Source organism: Rhinatrema bivittatum, chromosome 9 (genome assembly GCF_901001135.1).
Source record: "Rhinatrema bivittatum chromosome 9, aRhiBiv1.1, whole genome shotgun sequence".
Taxonomy (NCBI): Eukaryota; Metazoa; Chordata; class Amphibia; order Gymnophiona; family Rhinatrematidae; genus Rhinatrema; species Rhinatrema bivittatum.
Window position 1 is genome coordinate 255,640,282 of NC_042623.1, and position 12,720 is coordinate 255,653,001.

At 42.1% G+C, this 12,720-nt stretch overlaps 1 protein-coding gene across 4 annotated transcripts in view; it reads left to right on the forward strand.

The window, feature by feature from the left end:
* GOLIM4 (golgi integral membrane protein 4) overlaps positions 1-12,720 on the forward strand; it is a 105,660-nt gene that overhangs the window by 54,348 nt on the left and 38,592 nt on the right. For all 4 annotated transcript variants that reach the window (XM_029615587.1, XM_029615586.1, XM_029615585.1 and 1 more), the window contains 3 exons: positions 1,366-1,415; positions 2,681-2,734; positions 4,212-4,362. In XM_029615587.1, the coding sequence (XP_029471447.1) occupies positions 1,366-1,415; positions 2,681-2,734; positions 4,212-4,362 (255 nt within the window). The remainder of the gene's footprint in view (positions 1-1,365; positions 1,416-2,680; positions 2,735-4,211; positions 4,363-12,720) is intronic.

Sequence of the window (12,720 nt, forward strand, 5' to 3'; positions counted from 1 at the left end):
TTGTAATTATGTTATTAACCCCCATATATCTTAATCCAAGTTAATTCAACCTGTTCATTGTAAGACATTGATTTGTCATTGTTATTGTTTAGAATGTAAACCGAATTGATCAGTAATTCTGTTATTGGAAAGTCGGTATAGAAAAATGCTAAATAAATAAAATAATAAATATGTTCAGCTCGTCACATCTCCGAACTACAGGCACTATCCTGTTGGGAACCATTCCTTAGGTTCACTCCTGGAACCATACAGCTGCGCACCGTCCCCCTCCTTCCTACCGAAAGTGGTCTCTGAGTTTCATTTGAACCAGGCCATCTCCAGATGAATATAAGGACTCTGAAAATTCACGCCTTCTTCGCCACCTAAATATCGGCAGACTCCTGGTGCGACACCTGGAAAGATCGGAACTGGTATGCAACACGGATTGCTTGTTCGTTTTTCACAGCAGGAAGAAGCAAGGAGAAGTGGCCTCTAGGGCGACCATAGTCTGCTGGATCAAAGAAGTAATCAAGGCAGCCTACATAGAGGCAGGAAAGCCCTTACCACTACAGGTTAAGGCTCATTCTACAAGGGCCCAGGCAGTCCCTTGGGCAGAAACCAAACTGCTGTCACCCACCGAGATCTGTCAGGTGGCGACGTGGTCCTCCATGCACACCTTCTCCAGGTTCTACTGCCTGGATGTTCAGGCCCGAGAAGATGCAGACTTTGCAAGGGCAGTATTAGTGGGCCACGGGCAGCCTCCCGCCCTGTCCGGGAGTAGCATTTGTACATCCCACTGGTCCTGAGTCCATCAGGCCACACGCTTGGAAATGAAGAAATTACTTACCTGATAATTTCGTTTTCCTTAGTGTAGTTAGATGGACTCAGCATCCCGCCCATGGCTGCCCCAGAGAAGGAGGACCTCGGAAAGCAAACCTCGAGACTAAGTAAATACGGGTAAGCCGTTGTCTACTCTTAGTTCAAGACACCCACAGTTTGTCCGATGTCGGCGTTAATTGGTTAAGTGCACTGGTGGTCTCCAGTTTTGAAATCAATTGAATCAGTTCAATCAAGTCTAATCAAGTTAATTAAGCAAAGATATATATCCAGATTGGCTTTTCGAAGAGAATACTGAAGAGCCGAGGTTACTGCAGGGGTATATCTAGAGTGATGTCAACTTTGAAATCTGACTCAGTCTCTGATCTGCTAGCAGAAGCGCACATAACCCAATGGTCCTGAGTCCATCTGTCTACACTAAGAAAAAAGTACTTACCTAATAATTTCATTCTCCACTCTTTCCTTAATATTTTCTCATCTGTGATAAAATTCTTCTCTTAAAGGTGTGGATATGGTTTTTTATATTTTATTGTATTTTTTTTTTTTTAGATTTTCTTGTCTATAAGCTAGAAGCACAAGAAACACTAAATAAAGGAAGGGTAAGTTTTTTTGTTTTTCTTCTTCCCCCCCCCCCCCCCCCCAAAAAAAAAAAAGATTTTGCAGGGTGACAGTATAGTTAAAATTATATAGAGATCCATATTCAGCCATTGGCCGGCTAGCAAAGTTAGCCAGCTGAGTTTATCTGGCTAACTTTGCTGGGATATTCAGTGGCTGCTGAATTATGTTAGCATTAGCTCTTCAGCTGTGTTGGCCAGACAATGTTGAAAAATCAGCATTTATCTGGTTAACTTAGCTGGGTAGCCGGCTTTACCCTGTCCCCAAGCTAGCCGCATAAGCAGTTGTCCAGCTATCTCTGGGCCAATTAATGTGATTGGATTTCCAAATCCCTCCATTTGCCCGGCTAAGGCCAAACTTAGCTGGACAGATGGTGCTGAATATGGACCTCCAAATGACCATTGCCCAAGTGTAACTTGATCTCTCTGTTGGTGAAAGCACAGTGGTAAACTTAGTAACACCTTTTGCCTTACGTTTAATGTAAGAGAGTCTGATTCTGATTTGAGGTAGGAAAATAATTTGGAGCTCGGAAGGGGAGGCACAAACACGTACTAAACGTTTTCAAGAGAAAATTGTATAGGGCTTGATTCTGAAGCAATGTGCATTTTCGAAAAGTCAAGGAAAGAACTCTAGAAGAGCTTTCTTGTAAGTTCATAAATGAATTATAGAGTAAGAAGATTCATCAACGATGAAGAACAGTCTTTTTACTTCGTTTCCAGGTGGGTATTTCGGTTTTGCCATCATTGCTCCATAGATGATCTGTTAACCATGCTGGTTAATAATTGATTATGAGGCGGGGGTTGACTAAATCTCTCATATCCTATAACCTTGACTTGCTAATGGAGATGTGCACTTAGGTTCCCACTTCACCCGGGGGGGGGCGGGGAATCAATGGGAGAATCTGATCTACAAATCTGTCTACAAAAGGGCCAAACCAGAACTGGACCAATGTATTTGGGTGACCTAGGAGAAGTGAAAATGCTAAATGTGATAGACGGATGTTGCTGCTGCTGTAGCAAGTCAGCTTTACTCTCTGGACATATGATCTATTTACCTTTTACTAACAAGCTGTAAGTCGAGATTTTGTTAGCTACACATTTCTGAGCTCTACCCCCCTCTTTGATTTTTTTTTCCCAGATAATCTAGATTATTCTCAAGCAGCTGTATGCTAATACATTTGCAAGAAAGAAAGAAATTTAATGGATTGCTTATAACCTTTTTTTTTTTTTTTTCTTTCTTCAATCTTCAGCAAGACTCCAATAATAGGTACAGTGCACTGAATGTACAGCATCAAATGTTGAAGGTAAGGGTTACTGAAAAAGATATGTTTCCTAAAGAGTTTACTTTAGGAATTAAGATTTGCTACAGAATACAGCACATATATTTATTTAAAGTTGGCCCCAGAAAGTCATTGCCATAAATGCAATCAGGTGATATAAGGCAGAGGCATTCACTTTCCTGTGAACATCCCTGTCACATGACCTAAAAATCTCATGTTCAGAAAACTGAAGACCACTCATGCCTGACCTTGGAGCATGGCGTGACTGGTAATGTTCCTTAGAAAACTCTGCGTCTTTGAGTTGGTAAAATAAAATCCACCTCGTCCCTCTGCATTCTTTCTGCGCTCTCTCTGCCTTATTTCTTCGTGATACCCTCCCCCATTCCCAGTCCGTCCTCCCTCTTCCTAAATTTCTGACCTGCAGCTGCTGTGCTCCTATGTACCTCACAAGCCATCTGCATGGTGTGGGATGAGATGCCTGCTGTAGAATATCTCTCCCCCCCCCCCCCCCCCCCCAAAAAAAAAAAAAAGCAACTGCTCATAGAGCAAGGGACCATCTTCTGTCCCGCCCTTCCAGAAACAGCGAGGGCTATATGGCTGCAGGATAGGAGGAGAAGTCCTGGTCCCTCTGTGCACCCCTTGGACCCCCCTATCTCTTAGTATGTCTCTGCAAGATATGAGCTATGGAAAGTAGGGGAATTTTTTTGCTGTGGCTGGCAGGGCTTTGACTTCAGAACAATGAAGAGATCCTGCCTTTTTCCTCCAGTTACATGTGCCTTTGACCAGAGATGAATCTTCGTCTCATTGGGAGAGCTGGGAGATAATGATCTTGAAAAAATGTATGTTTGAAATGCTCTTGTTATGACTGTATTAGAATTTTTAAAAAAATTAGTATAGGATTCCATGGAATATCCATTTTGGCAGTATGGGGAAATATGACTTGAATGTGAGCATGCCAGCTGTTTTAAGTTGCAAAAATCTACTGTCATATTTAAACCAAATGTTCATATGGTAGGGCTGTTGAAAAGCAGTGAACTAGATGCTGTCTGAAACAGCATAGCAATAAGCATAGGTGGTGTTGAATATAATGTTTTCATTTTTATATAAGCTTTGAGCTATATTGTTATATTGCTATATATATTAATAAGGGATAGGGAGCTCTAGTCCTGGAGTGCCATAAACAGGTCTGGTATTTAGAATATGCATAACGAATATGCATGAGGTATAGTTGCATGCCCTGCCTCCATTGTATGCAACTATATCTTATGCATATTCATTGTGGATGTCTAGTACCGGAGCTACTAACCCCTGATTATATCACTTGCACATATTGTACTTTCATATTTACTTTTTCGATTTAAATTCCCTCTGTGCTAAAATTTCATTTGTCTTGGAATCAGTCCTCTGAAGTTCCAGTAAGTGACATGGTTTAGTTTAGTATAGGAATGTTGAGACCGACTCCAAGAGAGCTGAAGTCTTTTTACTATTCCGGCATTTGCAGAATCAACATGATGATCTCAAGAAACAATATTCAGACCTACAATTAGACCATCAAAAACTAGGAGAGGACTTGACTAGAACATTCAGTGATCACAAGCAGAAGTATGTACACTTACAGCAAGAAAAAGAGCAGGAAATGTCCAAGATGAAAGGTAATTAGAAATGTGAACCATCTTGCTAACTAGACTGAAATTTTACATTTATCCTTAAATTTATAAAGAACCCTTTCTTTGCATCATGTGTAAATTGGGATTAGACTGTAGTATTAGTTGTCTGATGTAGCTGCCACTGTTTTTGCATAAATACACTGGCAGAAATATTAAACGAATACTTCAGTTCTGTGTTCACTAAAGAGGACCTTGGAGAAGGACCGTCGCTAGTTAACAAGAAACTGGAGGGGAGTGGAGTAGATGTAACTCCATTTACAGTAGAAAATGTATGTGAAGAGCTGGAGAAACTGAAAGTGGACAAAGCCATGGAGCCTGATGAAGTTCATCCCAGGATACTGAGAGAGCTCAGAGATGTGCTGGCGGGTCCACTGTGTGACCTGTTCAATAGATCCCTAGAAATGGGAGTGGTGCCGAGTGATTGGAGAAGAGCGGTGGTGGTCCCGCTTCAAAGAGTGAGAACAGAGAAGAGGCTAGTAAATACAGACCAGTTAGCCTCACTTCGGTGGTGGGAAAAGTAATGGAGTCACTGTTGAAAGAGAGAATAGTGAACTATCTACAGTCGGGAGAATTGCTGGACCAGAGGCAGCATGGATTCACCAGGGGAAGATCCTGTCAGACAAATCTGATTGACTTTTTTTTGACTGGGTAACCAAGGAATTGGATCGAGGAAGAGCACTTGATGTCATCTTCTTGTATTTCAGCAAAGCTTTTGATACGGTTCCGCACAGACTGGTGAATAAAATGAGAAGCTTAGGAGTGAGTGCCGAGGTGGTGGCCTGGATTGCAAACTGATTGACAGAAGACAATGTGTGATAGTAAATGGAACTGTCTCTGAAGAGAGAGTGGTTTTAAGCGGTGTACCGCAAGGATCGGTGTTGGGACCGGTCCTGTTCAATATCTTTGTGAGCGACATTGCTGACGGGATAGAAGGTAAGGTTTGTCTATTTTGGACGACACTAAGATCTGCAACAGAGTGGACACGCCGGAAGGAGTGGAGAGAATGAGACGGGATTTAAGGAAGCTGGAAGAGTGGTCGAAGATATGGCAGCTGAGATTCAATGCCAAGAAGTGCAAAGTCATGCATATGGGGAGTGGAAATCCGAATGAACTGTATTCGATGGGGGGAGAAAGGCTGATGTGCAGGGAGCAGGAGAGAGACCTTGGGTGATAGTGTCTAATGATCTGAAGTCGGCGAAACAATGTGACAAGGCGATAGCTAAAGCCAGAAGAATGCTGGGCTGCATAGAGAGAGGAATATCGAGTAAGTAAAGGGAAGTGATTATCCCCTTGTACAGGTCCTTGGTGAGGCCTCACCTGGACTACTGTGTTCAGTTCTGGAGACCGTATCTCCAAAGAGACAGAGACAAGATAGAGGCGTTCCAGAGAAGGGTGACCAAAAAGGTGGAAGGTCTTCATTGAATGACTTATGAGGAAAGATTGAAGAATCTAAATATGTACACCCTGGAGGAAAGGAGGAGCAGAGGTGATATGATGCAGACTTTCAGATACTTGAAAGGTTTTAAGATCCAAAGACAACGACAAACCTTTTCTGTCGGAAAAAAATCAGTAGAACCAGGGGTCATGATTTGAAGCTCCAGGGAGGAAGACTCAGAACCAATGTCATGAAGTATTTCTTCATGGAGAGGGTGGTGGATGCCTGGAATGCCCTTCCGGAGGAAGTGGTGAAGACCAGAACTGTGAAGGACTTCAAAGGGTGTAGGATAAACACTGTGGATCCATCAAGTCTAGAGGACGTGAATGAAGAGGGGGTGGCTCACCCGAATGAAGGCTACTACCTGGAGATAATACCCTTATAAAATATACATACACACGGTTAATGCGACTCCAAAATTGCTCTAATGCCACTAATGACAGTCATCCATCTCAATCAGCTTTTTCTTTTGGTTATGGATTTTGAATTTCTGCTTGCATTGGGTTTTTTTTCTCTTTTCTGGTAACACTTCAATGTTTTTTTCTCGAACTTCTTCAGTGTTTAATATAGAGAAGGCTTTTTGTTCTTGTTGCACTTGATACTGTGTGTGTCTCCTCGTTACAGGTCTAATTCTGCCAGAGCCCACTGTAATCCTGGTTTTTAATGAGTTCCTTAATGTCCTGAGTGGGGGGGGGTATACTTGTGGGCTGCCCATCTGTCAAGAATGGGTGACTGTGGGTCACATTTGTTATCCTACCTGAGCCTACTGTATCTCTCTCTTTTTTTCTTGACTCCTGGTTTTTCTGTGGCACTGGGGAATTATTTTCTGAGTACTGTAATGTGGGTGAAATTCTCTTTATTGAAGCTAATTGGGAGAACGAGAGAGATGTGGATCAGCAGTGGACCAATCTAAAAGGAGCAATCGCCAAGGCAACTGCTCTATACGTTAGAAATGTAAAGAAAAGCAAAAGAAAATTGAAACCTATCTGGTTCTCAAAGGAGGTGGCTGACAAAATTAAAGCTAAAAGAACAGCATTCAAGACATATAAAAGATCCCAAAGGGAGGAACACAAAGAAGAATATTTGTATCAACTGAGGGAGACGAAGAAATTAATCAAGTTGGCAAAAAGTCAAGCAGAAGAGAGGATTGCCAAGGAGATAAAAAATGGTGACAAAACATTTTTCAGATACATCAGTGAAAAGAGAAAGATCCAAAGTGGTATAGTGAAATTGAAAGGTGCTAATGATCAATGTGTGGAGGGAGACGAAGAAATGGCAGAAATATTAAACGAATACTTCAGCTCTGTGTTCACTAAAGAAGACCCTGGAGAAGGACCATCTCTACACAACAAAAAACTGGTGGGAAGTGGAATAGATGAAAATCCTTTTACAGTAGAAAATGTGTGGGAAGAGCTAAAGAACCTGAAAGTGGACAAAGCCATGGGGCCTGATGGGATTCATCCAAGGATATTGAGGGAGCTCAGAGATGTTCTGGCGGCTCCGCTGTGTGACCTGTTCAATAGATCCCTAGAAACGGGAGTGGTGCCGAGTGATTGGAGAAGAGCGGTGGTGGTCCCGCTTAACAAGAGTGGGAACAGGGAGGAGGCTAGCAACTACAGACCGGTCAGCCTCACTTCGGTGGTGGGAAAAGTAATGGAGTCACTGCTGAAAGAGAGAATAGTGAACTATCTACAGTCCGGAGAATTGATGGACCAGAGGCACCATGGATTCCCCAGGGGAAGATCCTGTCAGACAAATCCGATTGACTTTTTTGACTGGGTAACCAAGGAATTGGATCGAGGAAGAGCGCTCGATATCATATACTTGGATTTCAGCAAAGCTTTTGACATGGTTCCGCACAGGAGACTGGTGAATAAAACGAGAAGCTTGGGAGTGAGTGCCGAGGTGGTGACCTGGATTGCAAATTGGTTGACGGACAGAAGACAATGTGTGATGGTAAATGGATCCTTCTCTGAAGAGAGAGCGGTTTTAAGTGGTGTACCGCAAGGATCGGTGTTGGGACCGGTCCTGTTCAATATCTTTGTGAGCGACATTGCGGACGGGATAGAAGGCAAGGTTTGTCTTTTTGCGGATGACACTAAGATCTGCAACAGAGTGGACACGCCGGAAGGAGTGGAGAGAATGAGACGGGATCTAAGGAAACTGGAAGAGTGGTCGAAGATATGGCAGCTGAGATTCAATGCCAAGAAGTGCAAAGTCATGCATATGGGGAGTGGAAACCCGAATGAACTGTATTCGATGGGGGGGGAAAGGCTGATGTGCACGGAGCAGGAGAGGGACCTTGGGGTGATAGTGTCTAATGATATGAAGTCTGCGAAACAATGCGACAAGGCGATAGCAAAAGCCAGAAGAATGCTGGGCTGCATAGAGAGAGGAATATCGAGAAAGAAAAGGGAAGTGATTATTCCCTTGTACAGGTCCTTGGTGAGGCCTCACCTGGAATACTGTGTTCAGTTCTGGAGACCGTATCTACAAAAAGACAAAGACAAGATGGAAGCGGTACAGAGAAGGGCGACCAGGAAGGTGGAGGATCTTCATTGGATGACGTACGAGGAGAGATTGAAGAATCTAAATATGTACACCCTGGAGGAAAGGAGGAGCAGAGGTGATATGATACAGACCTTCAGATACTTGAAAGGTTTTAATGATCCAAAGACAACGACAAACCTTTTCCGTAGGAAAAAAATCAGCAGAACCAGGGGTCACAATTTGAAGCTCCAGGGAGAAAAATTCAGAACCAATGTTAGGAAGTATTTCTTCACGGAGAGGGTGGTGGATGCCTGGAATGCCCTTCCGGAGGATGTGGTGAAGACCAGAACTGTGAAGGACTTCAAAGGGGCGTGGGATAAACACTGTGGATCCATAAAGTCAAGAGGCCGCCAATGAAGAGTGGGTGACTCGCCAGAATGACGGCTACTGCCTGGAGACAATACCCTTATTCAATAAACGTACACATGCTTACTGTGACTCCAACATCATTCTAGCTTCAACAGCAAGAGGAAATGTGGAATAAAGGATCTGCACTCACAAAGGGGGAGTAGCTAGCTTGTTACGGCGGTTACTACCCCAAACTAAATAAGCCTGTTACTTCAATTTCTATGCAAATACAGCAGAGCTCTCTGCTTCAACGGCAGGGGAGAAGAAAAAAGGGTTCACACTCACAAAGCGGGGAGTAGCTGGCTTGTTACGGCGGTTACTACCCCAAACCAAATGTGCCTGATACTTCACTTTCGATGCATATCCAGCATAGCTCCCTGCTTCAACGGCAGGGGAGAAGAAAAACAACCAATAAGGGCTGTATAACATAGTCTGAGTAAAACAAATAAGCATGGGTGTAGCTTGCTTATTGCGGCGGTTACTACCCCTACTACCCCTAACTTATCAGCTAGATATTCACTTGGATGCAGCTCCATCACTGCTTTCTACATTAATGGTGGGGGTGGAAGGGAAATAGAACCAAGAGCTAAGAGAAACAGATAAGTATGAGAGAAAAAAGTGTGTGAAGCTTGCTGGGCAGACTGGATGGGCCATTTGGTCTTCTTCTGCCGTCATTTCTATAATTGAGCTTTAACTTCAGCCAGCTCCTTTTTCAAGGAAGACAGTTCACAAATGGGCAAGCTCTAAGTTTCCAGATGCTTTCCCTCAGAATAAAGGCTCCACAATAGATTCATTGGATAGTCCTCATTTTGGTAAATTATTTGATTAACACCTAAGGAAATACCAATGTACTAATTTATCTTGATGCTAATTTTAAGTTCGGCAGTCTACATAAGAAAAACAAACCTAGGGGTGGGTGGGTAGAGGGGTAGGATGGGAGGGAGTCAAACAGTTTAAACCTAGGTCAATCTGGTTAGAGCAGGACACTTCCTGGAACTTTACTAGTCCTTTAGCTATTAAATGATCCCACAGCACTTATGTGCCAATATTAAGCAGATTATTAAAGACAGCTATACAATAAGAGAGATGCAGGTTTACTGAATCTTAAAGCAAACAATTAGCAAGGAACCAAACAAAATAATATACAATAACCAGACCTAGAGAAAGGTATAATGTAAGCACAGAGCAGTATTTATACACAGAGAGTCCAGATATAATGAAACACAGAGCACTATTAGAGAAGGGATAATGAAAAACACAGAGCAGTTTTTATACACAGAGAGCACAGAGATTATGAAACACAGAGCACTAGTGGAGAGGGGATAATGAAAAGCACAGAGCAGTATTTATACACAGAAAGCTTCTACAATATAATATGTATATATGTATGTGTATGTATGTATATATGTATGTATATATTTATTTATTTATTTATTGTTTTTGTTATACCGAGTTTCATGACAGGCATCACATCAACCCGGTTTACAATTAACAGAGTGTGTAGAGCATAACATAACTTAAAACAATGTTCTCAGTAAGAACCTTGAACTTTAAATACAGTGAATAAATACAGTGAATCAAATAAAGGATGTGAGAAAGTTACAAAAAATCAGGGAAATCAACTTGGAAATGGAAAAGGGGAGAGATTGTACAGAGCAATATTTACATTTTGGCCTATTAATGTAATAGAGTAGCAAAGTGATTAAATAAGAATATGTGAGTAACTGTGGCGGTACATCACTATGAGACGGTACATAAATAACCGGATGCATAAATACGATAATGGTATGATAAAAGCTCAGAAGGTATTGATGAGTGTCAATTTAAGGTTGGTTGATTTGTATTAGGTCCAGTTATAGAATAAGAGTTTGTGCTATTTAATGGAGGTTTTATTCAATGCTTGGAAATGCTTTTTTGAAAAGCCAGGTTTTTAGTCTTTTCCTAAATGTTAGAGAGCATGGCTCCTGTCTCAAATCAGGTGGGATAGAGTTCCAGAGAGTTGGACCTGCTGAAGAGAAGGCTCTAAGACTCAATGATTATGTTGGTAGGTTTTGGCCTTTGGAATTTGGAGTGACTCTTTGTAGTATTCCCTGATGGGTCTGGCGGATATTTGTAGGTCGAGGTGCGTGTTTTGGTTGATAGTTTTGTATATGATGTTGATGGTTTTGTACATGATTCTATAGTGGATCGGTAGCCAGTGGAGGTTTTTGAGGATAGGTGAGATGTGGTCCATTTTCCTGGAGTTTGTAAGGACTCTGGCTGCAGAGTTCTGAACCATTTGTAGCGGTTTGGTATAGGAAGCTGGGAGGCCTAGTAGTAATGAGTTGCAATAATCTAATTTGGAAAAGATTATTGCTTGTAGTATTGTTCTAAAGTCCTGGGCGTGGAAAAGTGGTTTGATTCTTTTCAGAATATGTAATTTGTAGAAGCAGTCCTTGGTGGTTTGGTTAATGAATGGTTTGAGGTTGAGTCGATTGTCCAGGATGGCTCCTAAATCTCTTACGTGGGCTGTTTGAAGCAGTGTGGGTGGTTTTGGGAGTGTATTATTGTTTTCCGGTGATATGAGCAGGAATTCTGTTTTAGAAGCATTAAGTACAAGGTTTAGACTGGTGAGGAGGAGTTTAATTTCTGATAAGCAACTGTCCCAATATTCCATTGTTTTTGATATAGATTCTTCTATGGGGATCACGATCTGTACGTCGTCAGCGAAAAGGAAGTGTTTCAGGCTTAGTTTTGTAAGAAGTTGACATAGTGGTAGGAGGTAGACATTGAATAGTGTGGGTGAAAGTGATGAACCCTGCGGCACCCCTCTATTGGAATGGTGGTATTGGGATTCTTTATTGTGAATTTTGACTCTATATCCTCTATTTTCTAGAAATGTTTTGAACCAGTTAAGTGTGGCACCTGTTAAACCAATGTTTGCCAGCTGTTTTAGAAGGAGGGCGTGGTTCACGGTGTCGAAGGCCGCCGAAAAGTCAAGAAGAATTAGTAAATATGCTTGGCCTTTATCAATTCCAGAAAGGAGGAAGTCCGTGAGTGAGAGTAGTAGCGTTTCAGTGCTTGCGGCTTTGCGAAAACCATATTGGTTAGGGGACAGAATACTGTGGTCCTCTAGGTAGTTGGATAGTTGGGTGTTTACCAATTTTTCCATGATTTTCGCTATGAATGGGAGGTTGGAAATAGGGCGGAAGTTATTGGGATCACATGCATTTAGATTTGGTTTTTTTAACAGTGGCTTGATTGAGGCAGTTTTTAGGTCTTCCGGGTAAATACCATGTGATAGAGAGTTTATGATATCTGCTAAGGTTTTTGCTATTGTGTCCGGGATGAGAAGGAGCATTTTGGAAGGGATTTGATCAAATGGGTGAGATGATGGTTTCATTCTTTTTAACACCGTTTGTATCTCTGTGATTGTGATGGGTTCGAAGTCAATAAGCTGTATCTCTTTGTTTTGGGGAAAGTATGTGTTATCTGGAGAAGTGGTGTTTGGAGTCAGCTGATTAAGGAGATCCGATATTTTTTTGTTGAAATGAAGAGCCAGTTCGTCTGCTTTAGTCTGGGCTTGTTCGGGTGGGATATCTGGAGAGATCGGTTTAGTGAGGCTTGAAACGAAAGCGAATAAAGCCTTTGAGTCAAAGCTGAGGTGATGAATCTTCCGGGCATAGTAGTCTCTTTTGGTTTTCAACGTGGTACTTTTGTATAGATGGAGTGATCGTTTGTAGTCAGAGAGTGAGGCCGGTGAAGGGGCTTTACACCATTTTCTTTCTTTTTGCCGAAGTAGTTGTTTGAGCTTTCGTAGTTGATCGTTAAACCAGGGTTGTCGTTTGGATGCATTGGAAGACCTTGTTTTGGTTGTCAGTGGGCAGAGAGTGTTTGCAATAGAATTAGTTATTTTGGACCAAGATTGGAGGGCAGAGTTGGGTGTAGATACATCAATGAGTGGTAGATCAGAGGTTAGAAGTTTGCTGAGGTGTTCTGAGGAGCAAGGTTTTCTGTATTGGAAAGAGGGT